Raw genomic sequence first — 21,637 nt, 5'->3', positions numbered from 1 at the left:
AAATTTTCTAGTGATGTCGGAAATTCCAAGCAACACTATCGTTAATTTTTAAAAAGCATACCTAAGAGTGCAGTGAGTTTGGGAAGCAGCCCAACTTGTACCATCTTATTCCTCAGTCCTGTGTCAAAGGATAGGTTCAGTAGAAGTCGGAGGGTGATATTCAGCAGATCTTCATGCTCACAAGGTATCATTTTTACCAGTTTTTCAACAATATCCATTTCCACCTATGTAAAGTAATAATACAAATGCAGTCAGGCTCTATTGCACAATACAAGAAAACAGATTACAAAGAATTATTTTTTCATTGTTTTTACCCTCATGTATATATTTTTTATAAGTAACTATGTGTTAACTTATTTACTCTCATTTTAATCTGTAAACTTCTCTGAAACCAAACTTTTTTTTTTTTTTTGTGGTACACGGGCCTCTCACTGTTGTGGCCTCTCCCGTTGCGGAGCACAGGCTCCGGACGTGCAGGCTCAGCGGCCATGGCTCATGGGCCCAGCCGCTCCGCGGCACGTGAGATCCTCCTGGACTGGGGCACGAACACGTGTCCCCTGCATCGGCAAGCGGACTCTCAACCACTGTGCCACCAGGGAAGCCCCTCTGAAACCAAACGTTTCAGGAGGAAATATATATTTCCAGTTCATCCCTTCCTTCCCTCATTTCATAGCATCAACTGGAAGACAAATTACTTTGGGTTCTTGAAAGCACATTATGGACTCCACCTACTAAGTGCCAGACCCTGTGCTAGATTAAACAAGATTCTGTCTTGGCTTTTAAGGATTCCAGTCTAAAAACACAGCAGAGAAATAAAACAAATAATTTAAATACAATACGATAAAAGTGGAATGCATGAAGCGCTCTAGAAACAATGTAGAAGGAGCTACAAGCTACCTAGAAGAACAGAAAAGACTAAATTCAGAACAAAGTTCTAAACAATGTATAATAATTTGCTCTCTGGTAAAGACACTGGTAATCCAAATAGAAGAAAAATACAGTGGATAGGCATTTATGCATAAAAGAGCTGGTCTGAGGCACTGCAAGTGCTTTGATATAGCCATAGTATAAAGTATATGTTGGGAAGTGGCAGGAGCCTATACAGACAGACGTTGGACAGATCACAAAAAGCTTTTAATGCTCTGCTAAGAAGTTTAACATTATTCCTTAGGCAGTAGAGGGCCTTGAATGATTTTAAGTCCAGAGGGTGATGTGGTCAGACTAGAACCACACATATTTATATAAAGATAAATATAATAAATATAATATATAATAAATAGAACACACACACATATACATATGTATTCATACACACCCAACATACATACATACAAACATACACAAAAATGTGAAAATAAGGGGCACTGTATAGGACAGACTGGAATAGGTAGAGATTGAAGGCAGGCACAAGAATATATTACCTTAGACAGGTGAGACGTGATTAAGGTCTGAATCAAAGAAAGGACAAAGATGTTGAAGAGGAAAAAATAATTTGAGACGTGTTTAGAAGATATGGTCAAAGCATTTGAATGTGAAGTGAAAAGGAAGCTTTGAAGGTGACTTTCAGGCTTTTGGCTTGGTCAATGTGTGTTGGGGATCCCCAAGACCACCACCAGGTCCTGCGATTTACTAGGAGGACTCACAGGACTCAACATATAGTCATATTCATGGTTATGATTTATTACAATAAAAGGATGCAAAGTAAAATCAGAAAAGGGAAAAGGCACATGGGGGCAAAGTCTGAAAGAAGCCAGGTGTAAGCTTCTTAGAACCCTCTCCTCATAGAATCACACAGAACATGCTCCAGCACTGAACTGAGACTGAGACTCGATGTCCAAGGTTTTTATTCGGGGCTGGTCACATAGGAAACCTCTGCCTAGCATAAAATAAAATTCCAAACCCTGAGAAGGAAAGCAGGTGTTTAGCTTAAGCCACACTGCTTGTGTAAAGAGTAAGCTACACGTATGAGTTAGGAAACAGTGAGAACACTCCTGAGTCCAAGTCTCTAGACACCAGCCCAGGGCCAATCTTGAAAGAAGGCCTATGGGAGAGCAATCTCAGGTTCCTTTTCTGCATAGTCAGTAAGGTGGATGTAGGTGCCATTAACTAAGATCTTTAAATTGAAAAACAGGTGTAGGACAAGGAGGGCAAAAAATTACTAAAAGTTTTGTCATGTTTGAGATGATATTCAGTGGATATTTGGAAATCTTCAAAAATCAGAAGAGAAGCTGGGCTACGAGTACTAGTTTAAACTCTATAACAGGGATCAGTGAACTATGGCTAGTGGGGTCTAATCTGGCTTGCCATCTGTCTTCATACAACCCAAGAGCTAAAAATGGTTTCTGACTTTTACACTTTTAAATGGTTGAAAAAAAATGAAAAATATTTCATGACACATGAAAATTATTTGAAATTCAAATTTCAGTTTTCATAAGTAAAGTTTTATTGGAACACAGCCACGTTCATTTGTTTATAAACTGTCTATGGCTGCTATCATGCTACACAGCAGAGATGAGTAGTTGCAACAGAGCCCATATGAAGGGCAGGCCTAAAATACAGATTATTCTAGCCATCTACAGAAAAAGATTGTTGATCCCCACTCTAGAAGATTATGAAATTGCCTCAAGAGAGCTTGTTTTAGGATAAGAAATCAGAGGACAGAACTTACTTGGTAGTGTAAGCCCTGTACTCACATTTCTTAAAGTAATAATCAGAAAAATTTGGTTATAAAAATATCTCCCATCATTGTTACAAAGAAACAGCCAAAAAAGGAGAGAAATTCTATATAACTACATATTTTTCTTGTTCATTACCAAAATATTTATGAATAACCTTGCTCTACTTTTTCTTTTATGGGAGGTCTAAAGCATTTATTTATACCACCCTTCCCATATCTTTATTGTAAATTTTCACTGACCTCATAAAAATCACATTAATAATTGAGGCCTCAATATATTTTTTTCCTTTCATTCCATGCCAAGGAGTAAACAATTTTTTTTAAATGGTAAATTGACAAACCAACAACAATTTTTCCTTCAGACCTGTATCTATACTCCATGGCCACACTGCAGTCATATCCTAGAGCTCTTTATTAAAAAGTACAAGTCCATCTCCAAAGACTCTTTAACTTTGGTTCTCCCTTTCTCTTAGTTTAGTCTTCCAAGCAGGCTGCAGGATTCATTCGTTAACTTCACACAATAATTTCCACAGAGGCCAGGGACAAATATTTGTCACATTTATGTAAAACTGTAATTCTTACAGTAGCTTCTTTGATTACAGTGTATAACTTCTTTTCCAGCTTTATTTATTTATCCATTCAAAAAATATTTCTTAATTTAAGCCCTGGGTATATTTTGGTGAACAAGAAAGAAATGGTTCCTGTCTTCATGGAGCTTATATTCTAGAGAGCATGAAATACAGTTAAAAAACCAAAACAACCGTCTCACACACAATTATACAGTTATCTAATTGTAACTGTATAAATTGTGATATTATATGTGAGAAATAAACAGAGTACCATGAGAGAATATAAGGAGTAAACCTGATATAATCTCAGTGTGAGGAGCTGTCAAGGAAGGCTTCTCTGAGGAAGAACAACGTACTGGATGAACAGAAATTAGCTAACGTTAATTGAAGAGGCAGAGGAAAGAGCTAGATGTAAAAAAAGAGCTAGATGTTTTTTCTAGATGGAAAAAACAGCAGTGTACAAAGGCCCCGAAGTAACATGGAAAATATAACATTCGAGAAGCTCTTTAAAAACTGTCATTCTGACTACAAAGTAGAGAATATATTGGAAGAAGGCGAAAACAGAAGTAGTCAGATTAACTAAAATGCCATGCAATTAGTCAGATAGAGGCATTAGTGATTAAGAAAAGTAAGCAGAATCTCAAACTTCCTCTAAGGATGTAAAAATCTGGAAAGGATATGGTTCCCACTCTAACTGCAAGAAAAATCCAAATACAAAATCATAACTTAAAAAAAAAAACCAGAGAGCTGAGGTTGCACGGAAATCAACTGGCCTGATATTAAGGAAAATAGGCACCCCCAAGGAGATAAGGGTCATGAGCACTGGTTTATATGGAGCAGAGCACTGGAGAGAAAGCTGCCACAGAAGTTGCTAGGAAGACTGCACAAAAACTTTTAAACAAGTAGCTAAAGGCCAAATGTGAAGTAGCCTGAGACTGTAGAACACTGAAGCTACAGATGCTCAGGGAGTTTGCAACCACTTGCAAGCTCTTTTCCAAGGACCTTATCAGAGGGTCACAAGAAAAACTGGGGATAGGACAGGAGATGGAAGAAAACTTCCCCTCAGTGGCATGGGTCTGGGAGAGGGGCACAGCTGCCACGGGGGAGAAGGCATAAAATCCTGTCTGGATCTTTTTCTCCCATTTCCCCTAAAAAAAAAAAAAAAAAAAAAAAAAAAAAAAGACTTAAGCCTCTTGGGGAAGTATGGCAAATCCTGTCACATCTGAAGCATAGGTGAAGACCCACTGCAGCTGGGGCAAGGAAACAGAAAAATTCCTGAGAGGTGTTGACAGGATGACTTAGGAAGCCCCATTGCTGAAAACCATGGACACAGGTTAAGCCTAAGACCAGCCTGAAACTAAATTAGAACAATGGAAAAAGTCTCTTTTCTTATCCCCTCCCTGCCCCTGGCACCAGATTAGCAAAAGCCAAGTGACAAATAACAGCAGTATATTACTGGGGGAGAGTTAAAATGAGGAGAAAGCCTCTTTGAGTCACAGGCACGCTAGGAAAGCCTGAAATAGAGGGTGGAACATGAACAATGAGAAAAATCCTCTGACCATCAATACTCTACCAAAGACAAAGAAACGCTAGATGAATTTGAAGCTAATGGTGCCTGGAGGATAACCAAATATAGCTAAACTCTTGACAAAAATGACTTAATCCCCCCCTACATTAAAGACCTAAAATAAAGGTCTGTCCATTTCCATACATAAATAATATTTATCTCACTCTACTAATCTACACATAATATCTAGCTTTCAACAAAAAATTATGATACATGAAAGAGCAAGAAAATAACCCATTGATAAGAGATAAGGCAATCAACAGAACCAGATTCAGATATGACTTGTATAATTACTAGACAGAGAATTTAAAATAACTATGATTAATATGTTAAAGGCTCTATTGGAAAAGATGAAAAACACATGTAAACACAGATAATCTCACAGAAAAAAATGATACCAAAAGAATTAAATTTTAAAACACACAACACACATAATACGAAGATGAAGGAAAACTTCAAAGGGCTCATTAGTAGACTTGATATAGCTAATGCCAGGATTAGTAAACCCAGAGGTAGGTCAATAGAAATTTTCCAAACTGAACCCCACCCCACCCCCCAAAAAAATAAAAACGAGAAGAACAAAACACAGCAACACAGCATTCAAGAGCCATGAGACAATACCAAATGGATTAACATGTGTAACTGGAAGCCAGTAGAAGAGAGGCAGAAAGAGACAAAAGGAATACCTGAAAAGATAATGGCTAAGGATTTTCCAAGAACAATGAAGGACATCAAAAACACAGATCCATGCTCAAAGAACCCCAAGTAGAATACAACACACACATGCACTTGTGTGCCTGGCCATATTCAAACTTCGAAAATCAAAGATAAAATCTTGGAAGCAGGCAGAAAATAAAAGACTCACTATATATAGAGGACAAAAGATAAGAATGACATCAGACTTTTTATCAAAAACTATGCAACCCAGAAAACAATGCAGAGATATTTATGAAGTATGTCAACTTAGAATTCTATATTCAGTGAAAATATCCTCCAAAAATCAAACATGAAACCAAAAGCTGGTTCTTTGAAAATATTAATAATACTGATAAACCACTAACCTATTAAAAAAGAGAGAGAAAGAGAGAAAAACAAATTACCAATATCAGTAATGCAACAGAAAAAGTCACTTCAGACCTTTGGACTCTGAAGATATAAGAAGGAAAAAGTACAAAAAATTTTACACCTATACATTTGACAACACTGATGAAATGGAAAAACTACTTGAAAGATACAAACTGCAAAGCTACCACTCAAAAATAAACAGATAACCTGAATAGTCTTATAGGTATTAAAGAAATTCAAAGAAAGAAAACTCTACCTCCAGATGACTTTTTTACTGGTGAATTCTATTAAACAATTAAGTAGAAATAACACCAATTCTACACAAACCCTTCCAAAAAAATTGAAGAGGGAATACTTCCCAACTCATTCTATGAGGTCAGACTTACCCTAATAGTAAAACCAGACCAAGGCATCATAAGGAAACTATAAACTAGTAATCCCTCATAAACACAGACACAAAAATTTTTAACAATATATTAGCTAATCAAATCTAGCAATATATAAAAAGGCAATATATCATGACCAAGTTGTGTTTACCTGCTGAATGCAAGAATGGCTTAACATTTGAAAGTCAACCAATACAATTCACTACATTAACAGTCTAAAGAAGAAATACCATGTGATTATCTCAATTGATGCAGAAAAGGCATTTGACAGAATCCAACTACCATTCCTGATAAAAATTCTCAGCAAACTAGAACAGAACTTACTTAAACCAATGAAGTATCTATAAAAAAAACTATATTAAATTACACTTAATAGTAAAAGACATTGTTTTCTTCCTAAAACCAGTAACAAGGCTGGGATGTCAAGTCACAGCATTCCTTTTTAACATCATACTAGAGGGCCTAGCCAGTACAGTAAGACCAAAAAAAAAAAAAAAAAGGCAAAAGAAAAGAAATAAAAAGTATATAGCTAAGAATAGACAAAATAAAACTTTCTATTTACAAGTAATATAATTGTCTACTTAGAAAATCCCAAGTAAAAAAATGAATTTAGCAAGGTCACAGGACATAAGGTCAATATACAAAATTCAACTGTATATCTATGTACTATCATTCAACAACATGAAACTGATTCTTTTTTAAAAGCTACCATTACAATGGTAGAACACTTAAGTATAAATCTAACAAAATATGTGCAAAATACATATGCTTAAAACTATGAAATGATGAAAGAAATCAAGAAACACCTAAATAAATGGAGAGTTATACCATGTTCATGTATCGGAAACTTCAATACGGTCAATATACTGTATCCTGCCAATAGATTCAATGCAATCTTAATCAAGATTCCAGGATATTTTGTTAAAGAAATAGACTAGTTGATTCTAAATATATGGAAAGATAAAGAATTTGAAATAGCCTGAATAATTCTGAAAAACAGCAACAACATTTGAGGGTTCACACTACCTTATTTCAAGATTATAAAGCTACAGTAATCACGACAAAAATGTATCAGCGAAAGCATAGAAACATAGGTTAATGGAACAGAAAAGAGTCCAAAAATAAAACCACACATACATAGCCAACTGATTTTCAACAAAAACAGTACAAAGGCAATTTCAATATGGTGCAAAGGCAATTCAGTGGAGAAAGGATAGTCTCTTCAACAAATGGTGCAGGAACAATTGGAAATCCATATTCAAAACATGGATATTGATCTATACATTGCACCATCTGCAAAATTCACTAAAAATGGATGGATCACAGACTAAAACAAAAACAACACCACCACAAACCCTACAAAACTCCTCGAAAAACACACAGGAAGAAATCTTTGTGACCTTGAGTTAAGAGAAGATTTCAAAAAAACAAACAAAAAAAAAAACAAAAAAAAAAGAAAAGATTTCTTAGATATAACACCAAAATACAATCTATTAAAATTTTTTTTGATATACTTGATTTCATAACAATTAAAACCTTTTGCTCTTCATGGAAAATGAAAACACAAGCCACAGAAAAGTAGTAAATACTTGGAAACATAACTGGTAAAAGACTTATATTCAAAATGCAAAAACAAGTCTCAAAACTTAATAAGAAAATAAGCAACCCAAGGAATATATATCCTCTCTGTTGTTCTTAAATTCATATTCTAATATGACTTATTCCCTTTTAATCATATTGTATTTACATAAAAAATACGAAAACTCAATTTAAATAATTAATTGAAAGATTTTTTATGCAAAGTAAACTTCCTTTAAAATATATAACTCTAAAAAGCAAGGTCAGTATTAGTTCATTATAACAGTAAAATGAACACTTTATTTAAATAAATAATACAACCTCACAAATGGATCAGTCATCCCTCCCCTCCATCCCTCTTAAATAAAAATGCCACAGGCTTCATCTGTTACTAATTATATTAAGTAATATTTTTCTTTCAAAACAGCAACAGTACACACTGGTGGTTATGGCAAACTTAATAAAGTAACTTGGAGAGTTTTTTTTTTTAATTTGTATTTCCATTGCAAAGAATGGAATGTAAAACATGTAGCCCAATCAGATAGTTAAACACTAGACACAGTCTTCTAATCATGTTTCTGGCTGATAAAAGCCCAATGCCCAAAGCTAAATTTAGTCATTGTCTCAACATGCAAAACCCTCTTAATTTTATGTCTCTAAAATGGAATTTATAGTTAATTAGTACTTTTATTAAAAGTTCTCTACAAAGTGACAGTTTATCAAACTGACAAGCAAATTTATTTCAACCTTTAAGTAATTATTTTTCAGTGTTTCTGAAAGCCAACATTTAAAAATTGCTTATACTTAGTCTTGCTAAAAATCTTTTTAAAAAAAAACAATATAAAATAAAAACAAAAATAAATTTTGCCTTGGAGGCAGAGAAAAGGAGTAGGAAGCCGAATCCTGGAGATATTTCCTTGAGCAAATTACTTAACCTCTCTAATCCTCTGTTACTTCATCTGTAAAACTAGGAGTTAATCTACAAAATGTAAACATAGAGATAAGGTCCAGCTGAGCTCTAAAAATCCTAATTCTATACAACACCCTTAAATAAAATGAATTCTTTTCCACAATAAAAGATGAAATTCATAACATCTACCCTAAAAACCCTGCCAATCAAATTATTCTTATGACCTTGGATGAATTACCTTTTCTGAACCTGTTTTTCCTCCCCAATAAAAACTGAGGTTTGATGAGGCAATTTATATTCTATTTTCTGAATCTATGATTTTACCAGAAAATAATTTTTAATTATATACCTGAGATCAGTTTTGACAGAATAAACACATAAGAAGAGTATTATCTAAATACAAAACTAAGCAATGCACAGTAGACACATGCTTATGGCAAATCAATTTGAATTTTGCAAACCTAATAAAGGTGAACTTATTCTAAACAGATAAATGGAAGAATATATTTCAACTTACAGCAAGGAGAAGCGACTACTTAGCCACACTCTAACTATACTCAGGAGTATATATATCACCATGTCATATTATTCTTGAATATAAGATTGATAAAAACAAAAACATGTTTTTGATTAAGTAAATTCAATCTTAAAAGAGCATCAGACACAGTGATCATCAATAATCATCAAAACTAATGATGAAAATGACACATACTAAATATCTGTGGATAAAATAAAATTTCATGTATTCCAAGTATCAGAATTCAAGGCACTTATTAAATCTAATTAATCAGTCTCAGGTTTTCAAAGAGCACGCCATATTGTTCAATAAGCATAAGCTACTTCCTAGCTCATTAGATTTTAAAAGAAGGAAAAAGAACAGGTAGAACTACTATATATTTAGACTATCTGAAGGAGAATCCACTTATACCAATAATACACAGTCACATAATGACTTGTATTAACATGCAGTTCTAAAATAGTTTCCAATGGAGTTAAAGCCAATGATCCAATAATTCCATTTTGAGAAATCTATCCTAAGAAATAAACAGAAATACAGACAAAGATGCATGTACAAATGTGTCCACTGAAGTCTTATTTATAATAGCTAAAATTATGAACAACTTAAGTATCTGAAGGCAAGGTATGGTTAATGTATGATCTATTTAATATAACACTGTGCTTACAAAGACTTTTTAATGACATGGAAAAAAGCAGATTTTTTTATTCCATCTCTCTATATTTCTATATTATACATATTTTTCAGCTGGAGAAATAATATATGATCAATTTGTACTATTTCTCAAAGACAACTGCATCAACACAATGTAAGATGGCAAATAGGAACCTACTGTAATGATTCAAACAAGAAATGAAGAGTGTATAAATAAAGAGGGCATTAACTAACACAATGGCACTGGGAATAGAAAGAACAGATAGCTTCAAGAGATACTTAAGCAGAATCAACAGGTTGCAGCTACCAATTGGAATAATAAATGAGAAACAGATTGGGCTAAACTGTAATTCCACACACTAATACCAGAAATGCAGGAGAAAAGTACCTTAGGGGAAAATAATAAGGCCAGATGACTCTGAAACACAATCTAAAGTTAAAATTACTTTCTATATATTATGTTTAATATGGAAAGATTCATTCTGTACAATATATTAGGAAAATATTTTTATCCAGAAAACTTTAATTATCTGGATAATTAACTAATATGAAATATATTTCTTAATGAAGCCACTTAAGTGAGTTACTGCCATTGTAAAATTTTCATTTAGAATTATCTCAGTAGGGGGATAATGTGTTTACTTTTTATCAAAATATTCTAACTCAAAAATGGTGAACATGGGCTGTTTCAATGTAAGTTACCATATCATTTTTATTCTCCATAAAAATGCTGAGTTTCTTCAAAAATGACACAACTAGAATAAGCAGCTCAAAATTGTCCCGATCAAGAGCCTTCACCAGCATGTGAACTATGTTCTTGTTCCTCATCTTCAGCTCTGTACGTGTATCCTCAGCAAGATTCAGAAGCAAATAAAGAGCAACTAGGAAAGTAAAATAAATGAGAGTTAAATAACTGGCATATTGAATCAACAATTTAATAAATCATTTCTACCCATTAAAGTAACAGATGTAGAAGATAGTATATTATCTTGAAAATTTTAACTAGTTAATTTATTCATTAGAAAACTATTATTATTGATATATATGCTATATGAAACAAAACTTATATATAAAATAATATTCTTATGATGCTGAGAAAGACACAATAACCAAAATAAGTCAATGATTCCTACCCTCTTGGAGCTAAGAGGTTAATTGTAATCAAATGTCAATTAAACGTATATGTTAGCAAATAATAAAACAGGCAAGCATGTAGAAAACAAGGTAAAATTTCAACAATTAGGGGCTGCTGTGCTAAAAAATGTAGAGTACAGCTAGAGCTGAATTTAAGGATACTAAAACCTATTTTTCATATTCAAAATGAGTTTTTGATAGTCTACAGAAAACGGCCATATGAAATTCAGTAAAATAACTGTTACACTAACCAAAGTTGAGGCCACTGTCTACTAGTTCTAAGTAAAATTTCTTTTAGATACTGGTAATAAAAATGCTTACATTCTCACAAGAAACTCATTTAATTGTTCCCTTTTGACAATGAGATTATGTAACAGATAATGTTTTCCATTTGGCCTTGACTGACAGGAAGCTTCAGAGTTAAACCTGAAAGTTTTCTGTCAGAATTACAGAGAATATTATGGCCAATATAGTCTTTTTGCTCTCCTATTGTCTGGATTTTGCTCAATTTTTTTAGTATTTCATTTTATGTACTCTTATAAACCATCTCTAAACCTTTATGAAAAATATATATGCATACATATAAACTTTTATTTAACAAATATTTGAAATGGAAAAGCAATTCTCACTAATTAAGTACCTACTATATGCCAGGCACTGTACTAGTTGATATATAAACAGTAACCCATTTTAAGACAATTTTACGAGGCAAGAAATACTATAAAAATTTTTACAGATGGGGAACCCCAGATTCAGAGAAGTTAAATACCTTGCCCTAGCCACACAGCAAGAAAACCCACCAGAAACCAAAGCTCACACATTTACACTATTGCACCATGCTGACTTTCCATGCAAGGCACTAATAAAAGGTTTTAAAGTTGTGTTGGAAAAGCATATAGTAGACTTCTTCTTGCAACCAAGACAGATGTAAGTGGGTTGAATAGTGTTCTCCTCAAATTTCCATCCACCCAGAACCTAGGAATTCGAAGTAATTTGAAAACAGGGTCTTTGCAGATGTAACTAGTTAGGATGAGGTCATAATAGATTAACGTAGTCCTTGAAACCAATGACTGGGGTCCTCATAAGAAGAGAGGACATAACTGACAGATGCAGTGGGAAGGCCATGTGAAGATGTGGGCAGAGAATGAACAGATGCAGCCACAGCCAAGAAACACGAAGGACTGCCAGAAGCCACCAAATGCTAGGAAGAGCCGAGGAAAGATTCTTCTCTAGAGTCTTCAGGGGCAGCATGGCCCTGCTGAAATCTTGATTTTGGCTTTCTAGCCTCCAGAACTGTGAAATTTCTATTGTTTTAAATCACCCAGTTTGCAGTACTTTGTTTTGGCAACTCTGGGAAATTAATACATAAGAGGAGCAGGGACCAGATTGGAAACCCTCACCAGAAACAATAACAACAACAACAAAAAGACTAAAATAAGGGTTTTCAGGACACTGAGCACCAGATGATGATGGATAGTTATCCCAGAGAGATAAGAAACAAATGACCTGGCCCATGATTGGCCCAGAATACTGTCTTGAGAGATTCCAGGTCATGAAACAGATAAGGAAAAATCCCAGAAGAACCCCAAAGAATTCTTTTTTTTTTTTTTTTTTATGCTGTACACGGGCCTCTCACTGTTGTGACCTCTCCCGTTGCGGAGCACAGGCTCCGGACGTGCAGGCTCAGCGGCCATGGCTCACGGGCCCAGTTGCTCCGCGGCATGTGGGATCTTCCCGGACCGGGGCACGAACCCGTGTCCCCTGCATCGGAAGGCGGACTCTCAACCGCTGCGCCACCAGGGAAGCCCCCAAAGAATTCTTGAATGAAGAGATGGAAGCAAGGGACCAGGAAAGCCAAAGGGGCTAGAGTTCACAGAAAAGAATACCAGAGAGGACAGAGCTTCAAAAAGAGAAGAGTTCCAGAGTTCTGCAGAGGTCTACTTTACATATTGAGCAGAGTACTGACTAGTCACATGTGTTACAAATCTGAGGCTGGGGGCAGAACAAAATGAAAGAATTAGAAGAAAAAATACATGACATGCACACAGAGCTGGAAATAATGCCTCTTTCTACCAGCTATACTGGAAACTTCATAATTAATGGGCCACTGGGTAGAGTTCTCACATGAGCCTTGCCTCAGTAGTATGGAATAATTAGTTTTAGACTAAATGCTTCTCATGTCCAAACTCACAAATCTTATGAGAATGATCCAAAAGGATCAAACTGCTTCCAAATAATTTAATTATGTCTCACAATAAAGCTCAGGAATAGAATATTTATAGGAATAAAATAATATCCATCACCTAACAATGAAAATTTCACATTGTCCTGCCTCCAATCAAAGATTATTAGCCATTCCAAAAAAGCAGGAAAACACAACCTGTAAGGAAAAGAAAAATCAGCTAACTCAAACTGTTCTAGAACTGACACCACAGTTAGAATGATCGAACATGAACATCAAAATAGTTATATAACTGTATTCTAAATTTTCTAAAAGTTTAGTAGAGACATGGAGGATATACAGAAGATTAAATCAAACATCTAGCAATGAAAACTACAATGCCTGAGATTGTATACTAAATGGAATTAACGGCAGTTTAGAGACTGGAGAAGAAAAGATTAGTGAAATTGAAGACATAACTAGAAACTATCCAAAATTAAACACACAAAGAAAAAAAACAACAGCAAAAATGTAAAGAGTATCAGTAAACTATGGAAAAAACGTCAAGTGACCTAATATACCTGTAATTGGAGTCCCTGAAGAAATAATAATTGATAATTTTCCAAATTTGATAAAAAATATAAATCCACAATCCCAATAAGGTCAGTGAAATCCAAGAACAAGAAACATGAAGAAAGCTACACCAAAGCACAATATAATCAAACTGGTAAAAACAAATGATGACGAGACCATTTTAAAGCAGCTGGAGGGAAAAAACCTCATATATAGATGAAGAAAAGATAAGGATGACAGCAGACTTCTCATCAGAAACAATGCAAGCATGTCAACAGTGTAACAGTATGTTTAGAAAATAGAAATAAGTTGTCAACCTAGAATTATAAACCAGTAAAAATATTTCAAAAAAGAAAAAAAAAGAATTTCTCAGATGTAAAAAGATAAAATAATTCATTAGTAAATCTATCCTGTGAGAAATATACAAGGAAATCTTTCAGACAGAAGAAAATGACGACAGAAACATAATCTAACAAAAAATAGTGAATCAGTGGAAATAGTAACTATATAAGTAAACATATAAGGTTATTTTCTTAATATTTAAATATCTTTAAAGTAAAATTGGCTGTCTATACAAAAATAATAATGTATCATAAGGTTTATAACAGATATATATATATAAAAACCTCATGGTAACGACAAACCAAAAATCTATAATAGATAACACACACAAAAAAGACAAAGGAATCCAAACATAACACTAAAGGTAGACATCAAATCACAAGGGAAGAGAGCAAAAGAAGGGACCATAAAAGGACTGTTAAAAAAAAAAAAACCCAAAACAATGAACAAAATAGCAAAAAGTACATACGTATCAATATACTTTAAGTGTAAATGGACTAAAAGCTCCAATCAAGGCACAGAGTGGCTGACTGGATACAAAAACAAGACCCATGCATATGGTGCCTATAAGAGAATCACTTCAGATCTAAAGCCACAAACCGACTGAAAATGAGAGGATGTTAAAAGGTATTCCATGCAAATGGAAACAAAAAGAAAAATGGGGTAGCAATACTTATATCAGACAAATAGACTTTAAACCAAAGACTGTAACTAGAGAAAAAGAAGGACATTGCATAATGATAAAGGGATCACTCCCAAAAGAAAATACAACAATTTAAAATATATATGTACGTGGAAACAAAAAGACCCCGAATAGCCAAAACAATATCTCCAGCTTTGTTCTTTACAAAGAACAGAGCTGGAGATACCACGCTCTCTGATTTCCAACTATACTACAAAGCCACAGTAATCAAAACAGTATGGTATGGCACAAAAACAGACACATAGATCAATGGAACAGAATAGAGAGTACAGGAATAAACTCACATTTACATGGTCAATCTACAACAATGGAGGCAAGAAGAATATGCAATGGCTAAAAGACAGCTTCTTCAATAAATAGTGTTGGGAAAATTAGACAGCTACATGCAAAAGAATGAAACTGGACGACTACTTTTTCACATCATATACAAAAATAAACTCAAAATGGATTAAAGCCTTAAATGTAAGACCTGAAGCCATAAAACTCCTAGAAGAAAACATAGGCAGTATGCTCTCTGACATCAACCTTAGCAATAATTTTTCTCCTCAGGCAAGGGAAACAAAAGTAAATCAAACAAATTGGACTACATCAAACTAAAAAACTTTTACACAGCAAAGGAAGCTAGCTATCAACAAAATGAAAAAGCAGCCTACAGAATGAGAGAAGATATTTGCATATGATATATCCAATAAGGGGTTAATATCCAAAATACACAAAGAACTCACACAACTCAACATCGAAAAATCAAACAACTCAATTAAAAAATGGGCAGAGGATCCGAATAGAAATTTTTCCAAAGAAGACGTGCAGATGGCCAACAGACACATGAAAATGCTCAACATCACTAATCATCAAATGCAAATCAATACTACCCTGAGATAACACCTCACACCTGTCAGAATGGCTATTATCAAAAAGACAAGAGATAGGGCTTCCCTGGTGGCACAGTGGTTGAGAATCTGCCTGCTAATGCAGGGGACACGGGTTTGAGCCCTGGTCTGGGAGGATCCCACATGCCACGGAGCAACTAGGCCCATGAGCCACAACTACTGAGCCTGCGCGTCTGGAGCCTGTGCTCCGCAACAAGAAAGGCTGCGACAGTGAGAGGCCCGTGCACCACGATGAAGAGTGGCCCCCGCTTGCCACAACTAGAGAAAGCCTTCGCACAGAAATGAAAACCCAACACAGCAAAAATAAATAAATTAATAAACTCCTACCCCCAACATCTTCTTTAAAAATAAAAAAAAAGACAAGAGATAAATGCTGGCAAAATGTGGAGAAAAGGCAACCCTTGGTGTACTGCTGACAGGAATATAAACTGGTACAGCCACTCTGGAAAACAGTATGGTGGTTCCTCAAAAAGTTAAAAACAGAACTACCATATGACCCAGCAATCCTACTTCTGGGTATATATCCAAAGGAAATAAAACCATGATCTCAAAGAGATATCTGCACCCCCATGTTCACTCCAGCATTATAATAGTTAAGATGTGGAAGCAACCTAAGTGTCTATACATAGATGAATGGATAAAGTAGATGTGATGTATATTTTATATAAAATATTATATAAAATATATAACATATATTACTTATACATTATATATAATATATATAAAATAGAATATTACTTGTTTATTAAAAAGGACGATATTCTGACATTTGCCACAATAAAGATGGATCTTGAGGGCATTATGCTAAATGAAATAAGTCAGATGGAGGAAGACAAATGCTATATGTTCTCAGTTATATGCTTATATGTGGAATCTAAAAACGCTGAGCTCACAGAAACAAGGAGTAGATTGATGGCTACCAGACACTGGGTTGTGGGGGAAATGGGGAGATGGTGGTCAAAGAGTACAAACTTTCAGTTATAAGATGAGTAAGTTCCAGGATCTAATATACAGTGTGGTGACTACAGGTAAAAATACTGTACTGTATACTTGAATGGTGCTATGACAGATCTTAAATGTTCTCACCATAACAACAACAAAATGGTAATTTTGTTACCATTCTGGAACATATACTTGTATCAAACCATTACACTGTATACCTTAAACTTACACAGTGCTATATATCAATTATATCTCAATAAAGCTGGGGGAAAAAATCAATAGTCAGCTACAGAGCAGGAATTGAATGCACACTTAAAAGTCCCACATCATTCTTACTCACGACATAAGATTTTGCATCCTATCAATGACTGAGAAACCATACTATTGAACTGTTAAATCTCTCAACAAACCCCAGAAAGAGGAGACTATTTTTTATTAAAGAGAAATATTTTGAAAAGTTTTTCATCAATTTCCTAGGAAAGCAACAAAATTGTCACCATATAAGATACATATAGCAGGGTTTGAGAGACAAGATTCTTATTATTGAAAAGGTCATACGTTGGATTAAAAAATCCTTTCTGATCAATACAATTTCAAGAATGTAATTTATACATTTAAGAGCTGAATGGGGCTTTTTGGTAGAAAGATAGTGGAGTGAAATTTAAAACATCATTATCAATGCTAAAGACAGAAGATTCTGTAGTACATTAAAATTCACAGAACTTTCAATTAGTCTGGTATTAGCTTTATTTATCTGACAAAAATAGAACAAGCTGAATGTGTAGTAAGAACTTTGTTGCATTCTCATTGCTTAGGTATTCATACCTCGTAAGAGCTGTTCCTGTTTTACCACAAGCCCCTGGTATTTTTTAAAGGTTTTTTCATAATCTTTTCTCAAGGTTTGGTTTTCAGGGTCTTCATCAAGTAAACAAGTTAAGGATCATCCATATTCATTGAAGCAAAGAAAACCTAATGAAAAATACTATGAAGAACAGTGCTAATAAATTTTATGTGCAATTTTATCCAGTTATTTTCTGTAACCAATAGTTTAATTAAAATATTATTCCCTGCACAATTGTGTTATAACAAATCTTCTTAACCAAGTGCTCGAGCATGTGCTTGCAGACCTTGGGTGAACACATGTTTAGGCTTCACCAAGTACTTGAATCCTCAGAAATTGTAGGTAAATATTTTAGGTATGTGCACAAGTCTCTAACTTTCACCAGATTAAAAAATAGGTCCATGAATCAAAAAGGTTATAGCCTTAAAGAATGATTTAGTTAATAAGAATAGTGAATTCCACTTCGGACAGATGTCTAGTATATTGAAAGGACGTTGATTATATCTAAAGCTTTTTAGCACCCTCTTCAGACTACATACAAAAAGAGAAATATCCCAAAGTTAGAGAAAAACAAAATTTAAAAATTATATCTTATAGCCCCAAATAGTCCCTTGGACACCTGTAGAAATAACCAATTACTTCAGTATGACTTCAGGATCCCCAAGCGCTCAAAAAATCCCCCTTGTTGAATGTTACTTGCATCACAACACAAGGAAACTTAAGACTTAATAAAATAGAAATATTTTAGGAGAAATGGCCAAAATTCTGATAGGTCATTTTTATATTCCTTCAATTATTGTAATCCATTGATTCTGAGACACATTTTTTGCACATCTTAACATCTCCAGAATTTGAATATATCTTATAATCCATGATATGTCATAGTTTTAATTGGAAGCATCTTTCTCCTTTTGTAGTGGTTCATAAATGATGGTGTATCTTACATTCAATGGTGTCTAATATTTATAGGAATATGATATGTCCTAAAAGATCAGTTCTTGTCACCAAGCAATCACAAAGTATAAATTAATGATTGCTAAAAGTCCCATTAGTGGTTCTCTCTGTATCCTGCCCCCTCCTTAGTTTCAATGAATTTTAGGTATATTCAGGAAACTTGGGACTCAAGAAATGACCTGAAGTCTCCAGGATTATTGAGTTGTCCACATGGTTTAAGTCAACACCAATCTAGATGTCGGAAGCTTACAGCACACACAGAAAATGTCTAAACCTATAAAGATCCTAATTAAGAAAAGTCAAATCTGTGTGTGTGTGTGAGGGTGTATTTTTATAGTGCCTTGTGTATTCCACGAAGGGGAGGTAGAAAACATGAGATATTGGGCACAACAGAAATAATATTTTTACTTTTTAAAAGAGATCAATAAATATTGGGTTCAAAAGAAAGTTACCTGTATGACTTGTCATCTGCAAAACATGTCATATTAGACAGATATGAATAAGCCAGGACCTTCAATTTAGAATTAAAGTTGTAGAAGAAATATGACAAATATCTTCATATATAAGAAATGTGATATTGAAGAAAATATCCTTATTCTATCTTGCTTCAGTATGCAAGATTAGAATCAAGGGATAGAAGTTATTGGGAAGTAGACTTTAGTACACTAAGCAAAAAACCATTATAATAAATAGAATGTCAAAACACAGAATGAGCTAAATCAATAAGCAGTGACATGATAAAGAAGAGACTAAATAATCGATTTGTAAGGGAAGTTGCAGAAAAGATTCTTGTACTGAAAGGTTAAAACTGATTCTTTTTAAGCTTCCTTTCACAGGTTCTATGCTTCTGCAGGCATCTCAAATTTGTATGTAAGTCCAAAAATACTTTTTTAATAATTAGAAAAATAGAATTTAAAACTATGTTCTTCACCAAATTCACACTCATTCCAATCAAAGTCACCTTATTATACAGAGAAAACCATGTAAGAAACAGTGGTGAGCCAGACTTCAGCTAACTAAAGGATCTTGAGGGACAAAATAGCACAGTCACTTAGAGACTCACCAATTCAGTTATCCAGGACCACTATTATCTATTCCCTCTAGCTTATCACCTAATCAAAGTTGTAAAAAGATTAAAAACAATATGTAAAACTATATTCATTCTGATAATTTCAATCTTCATCTTAACCTTCAGCGCACACTCTTGCATTTTTTCAAGTAAGGTGAATGACAAACAAAACAAAATCCTCTCCATCCAAAGCTCACAGCAATAGGCAACAGTGGGGTGAAATGCCGCTTCAAAGGATATCAGTTTTCTTCTTCTTAGAAAGTTCTTCTTGCCAAAGCTCATGTCTTTTTAATTCATGATCAATGATATTCATACACAGAGCTCCAATTTTATAGTGAGTGATAAGTCCATGAAACTGAGAAAAGCTTTAAAGAAGAGTTTTTAGTATGTATTTAAAGGAATACATTTTGTGACTTCAGGAAATCTGTTTTGGATAAACACTGGTACAAACAATGTAAAAGAGACTTGATATACGTATTTCAATAAATGAATATGCCCACAGTATACTAGGAAGACTTGAAATTGTGAGATTAAATATATTTTAACACACAACATGTAATTATTTTTAAGTTAGAAATTACACAAAACACATTTTTGTAATTAACCACCATTTTAACTATTCAGATACCCTCAAAATAAAATTTCAGACTACCACCTAACAAAACTAATAATATAACAATACTATTATTGAATAAAACTGATACCAGGAAATAAACTAGTGAAGTATTAGCCATCAGGTTTTACATACGTTTCCTAGACAATTTATTCATCCAAGTATTTATTCAGTAAATATTTATTTGCTAATGCTGACACATTTTTAGAACAGAGGCAAGAAATTCCCTAGAATTTCTGAGAAGTGAGAAACTTTTCACAATGTCTCAATAAGTATCCTTCTAAAGAATATATGTGTATAAATAAAATACATGAATACATAACAGGTATGTGTTTGCAAACATATATTGTGTATACACACACACACACAGAGAGTTGACCCTTGAACAATGCAAGGGGGTGCCAACCCTCTGTATCATCAAAAATTTAAGTATAACTTATAGTGGGTCCTCCATATCTGCAGTTCTGCATCCACAGTTTCAACTGGGGGACCGTGTAGTATGGTAGTACATACTTAGTGGAAAAAAGGATCAACTGTATATAAAACAGTAACATTTACTGGCACTTACTCTGCGTCAGGCTTTTTTCTTATACCTTCCTGAAGAGGATGCTCCTATTACTATCCACAATTACAGATGAGGAAACTGAGCACAGAAAGGTTAAGTAATGTAACCAAGATCACATGGCTAATATACAGCAGGACTTGGATTCAAAGCCAGAGTCCATTTCCAGAGCCCATAACTCTTAAACTCTAAACCACTATATCATCCTACTGTACATGTATATGCATTGGTTAGTGTAGACTGAAAGAAAGACAGAACAACAAAGAGGACAGAGAATCGGAAATAGAAGTTTAGAGGCAGAGCATAGTTAGATACATAAGAAGACTGAGAAAACTAGTGATCTACTATCTAAATCAACGACACAGACAGAGAGAAATAGATATAGATCAGTACTTTTATTTCCTAATTTTTACACTTACCTGGAAAAGCAAAAAAAGATGTATATTATGTTTGTAGCTAACTCAACACTTTGCTTCCAGTCTTCTCTGAGGACTCTTGCTAATGCACCAAGGGCAGTTTCTAAAGAAAAAGGGGATGTACAAAAATGATCACTCACCTTGCCTCTGATATAAAGGGTAGTTGGTTTTAAATGTCTACTATCAATAAATAACACAGAGTCATGTACCAAAATGTTCATTGCAGCTCTATTTACAATAGCCCAGAGATGGAAACAACCTAAGTGTCCATCATCGGATGAATGGATAAAGAAGATGTGGCACATATATACAATGGAATATTACTCAGCCATAAAAAGAAACGAAACTGGGCTATTTGTAATGAGGTGGATAGACCTAGAGTCTGTCATACAGAGTGAAGTAAGTCAGAAAGAGAAAGACAAATACCGTATGCTAACACATATATATGGAATTTAAGAAAAAAAAATGTCATGAAAAACCTAGGGGTGAAACAGGAATAAAGACACAGACCTAC

At 34.2% G+C, this 21,637-nt stretch overlaps 1 protein-coding gene across 3 annotated transcripts in view; it reads right to left on the bottom strand.

The window, feature by feature from the left end:
• KIFAP3 (kinesin associated protein 3) overlaps positions 1-21,637 on the bottom strand; it is a 158,413-nt gene that overhangs the window by 98,174 nt on the left and 38,602 nt on the right. For all 3 annotated transcript variants that reach the window (XM_060296557.1, XM_030875504.2, XM_030875507.2), the window contains exons 6-10: positions 21,127-21,226; positions 19,773-19,897; positions 17,494-17,592; positions 10,626-10,804; positions 62-224 (exon numbers count right to left, since the gene is read on the bottom strand). In XM_060296557.1, coding sequence (XP_060152540.1) covers positions 62-224; positions 10,626-10,804; positions 17,494-17,592; positions 19,773-19,897; positions 21,127-21,226 — 666 coding nt within the window. The remainder of the gene's footprint in view (positions 1-61; positions 225-10,625; positions 10,805-17,493; positions 17,593-19,772; positions 19,898-21,126; positions 21,227-21,637) is intronic.

Source organism: Globicephala melas, chromosome 1 (genome assembly GCF_963455315.2).
Source record: "Globicephala melas chromosome 1, mGloMel1.2, whole genome shotgun sequence".
Lineage (NCBI taxonomy): Eukaryota > Metazoa > Chordata > Mammalia > Artiodactyla > Delphinidae > Globicephala > Globicephala melas.
This window is presented reverse-complemented; position numbering and strand designations above follow the sequence as displayed.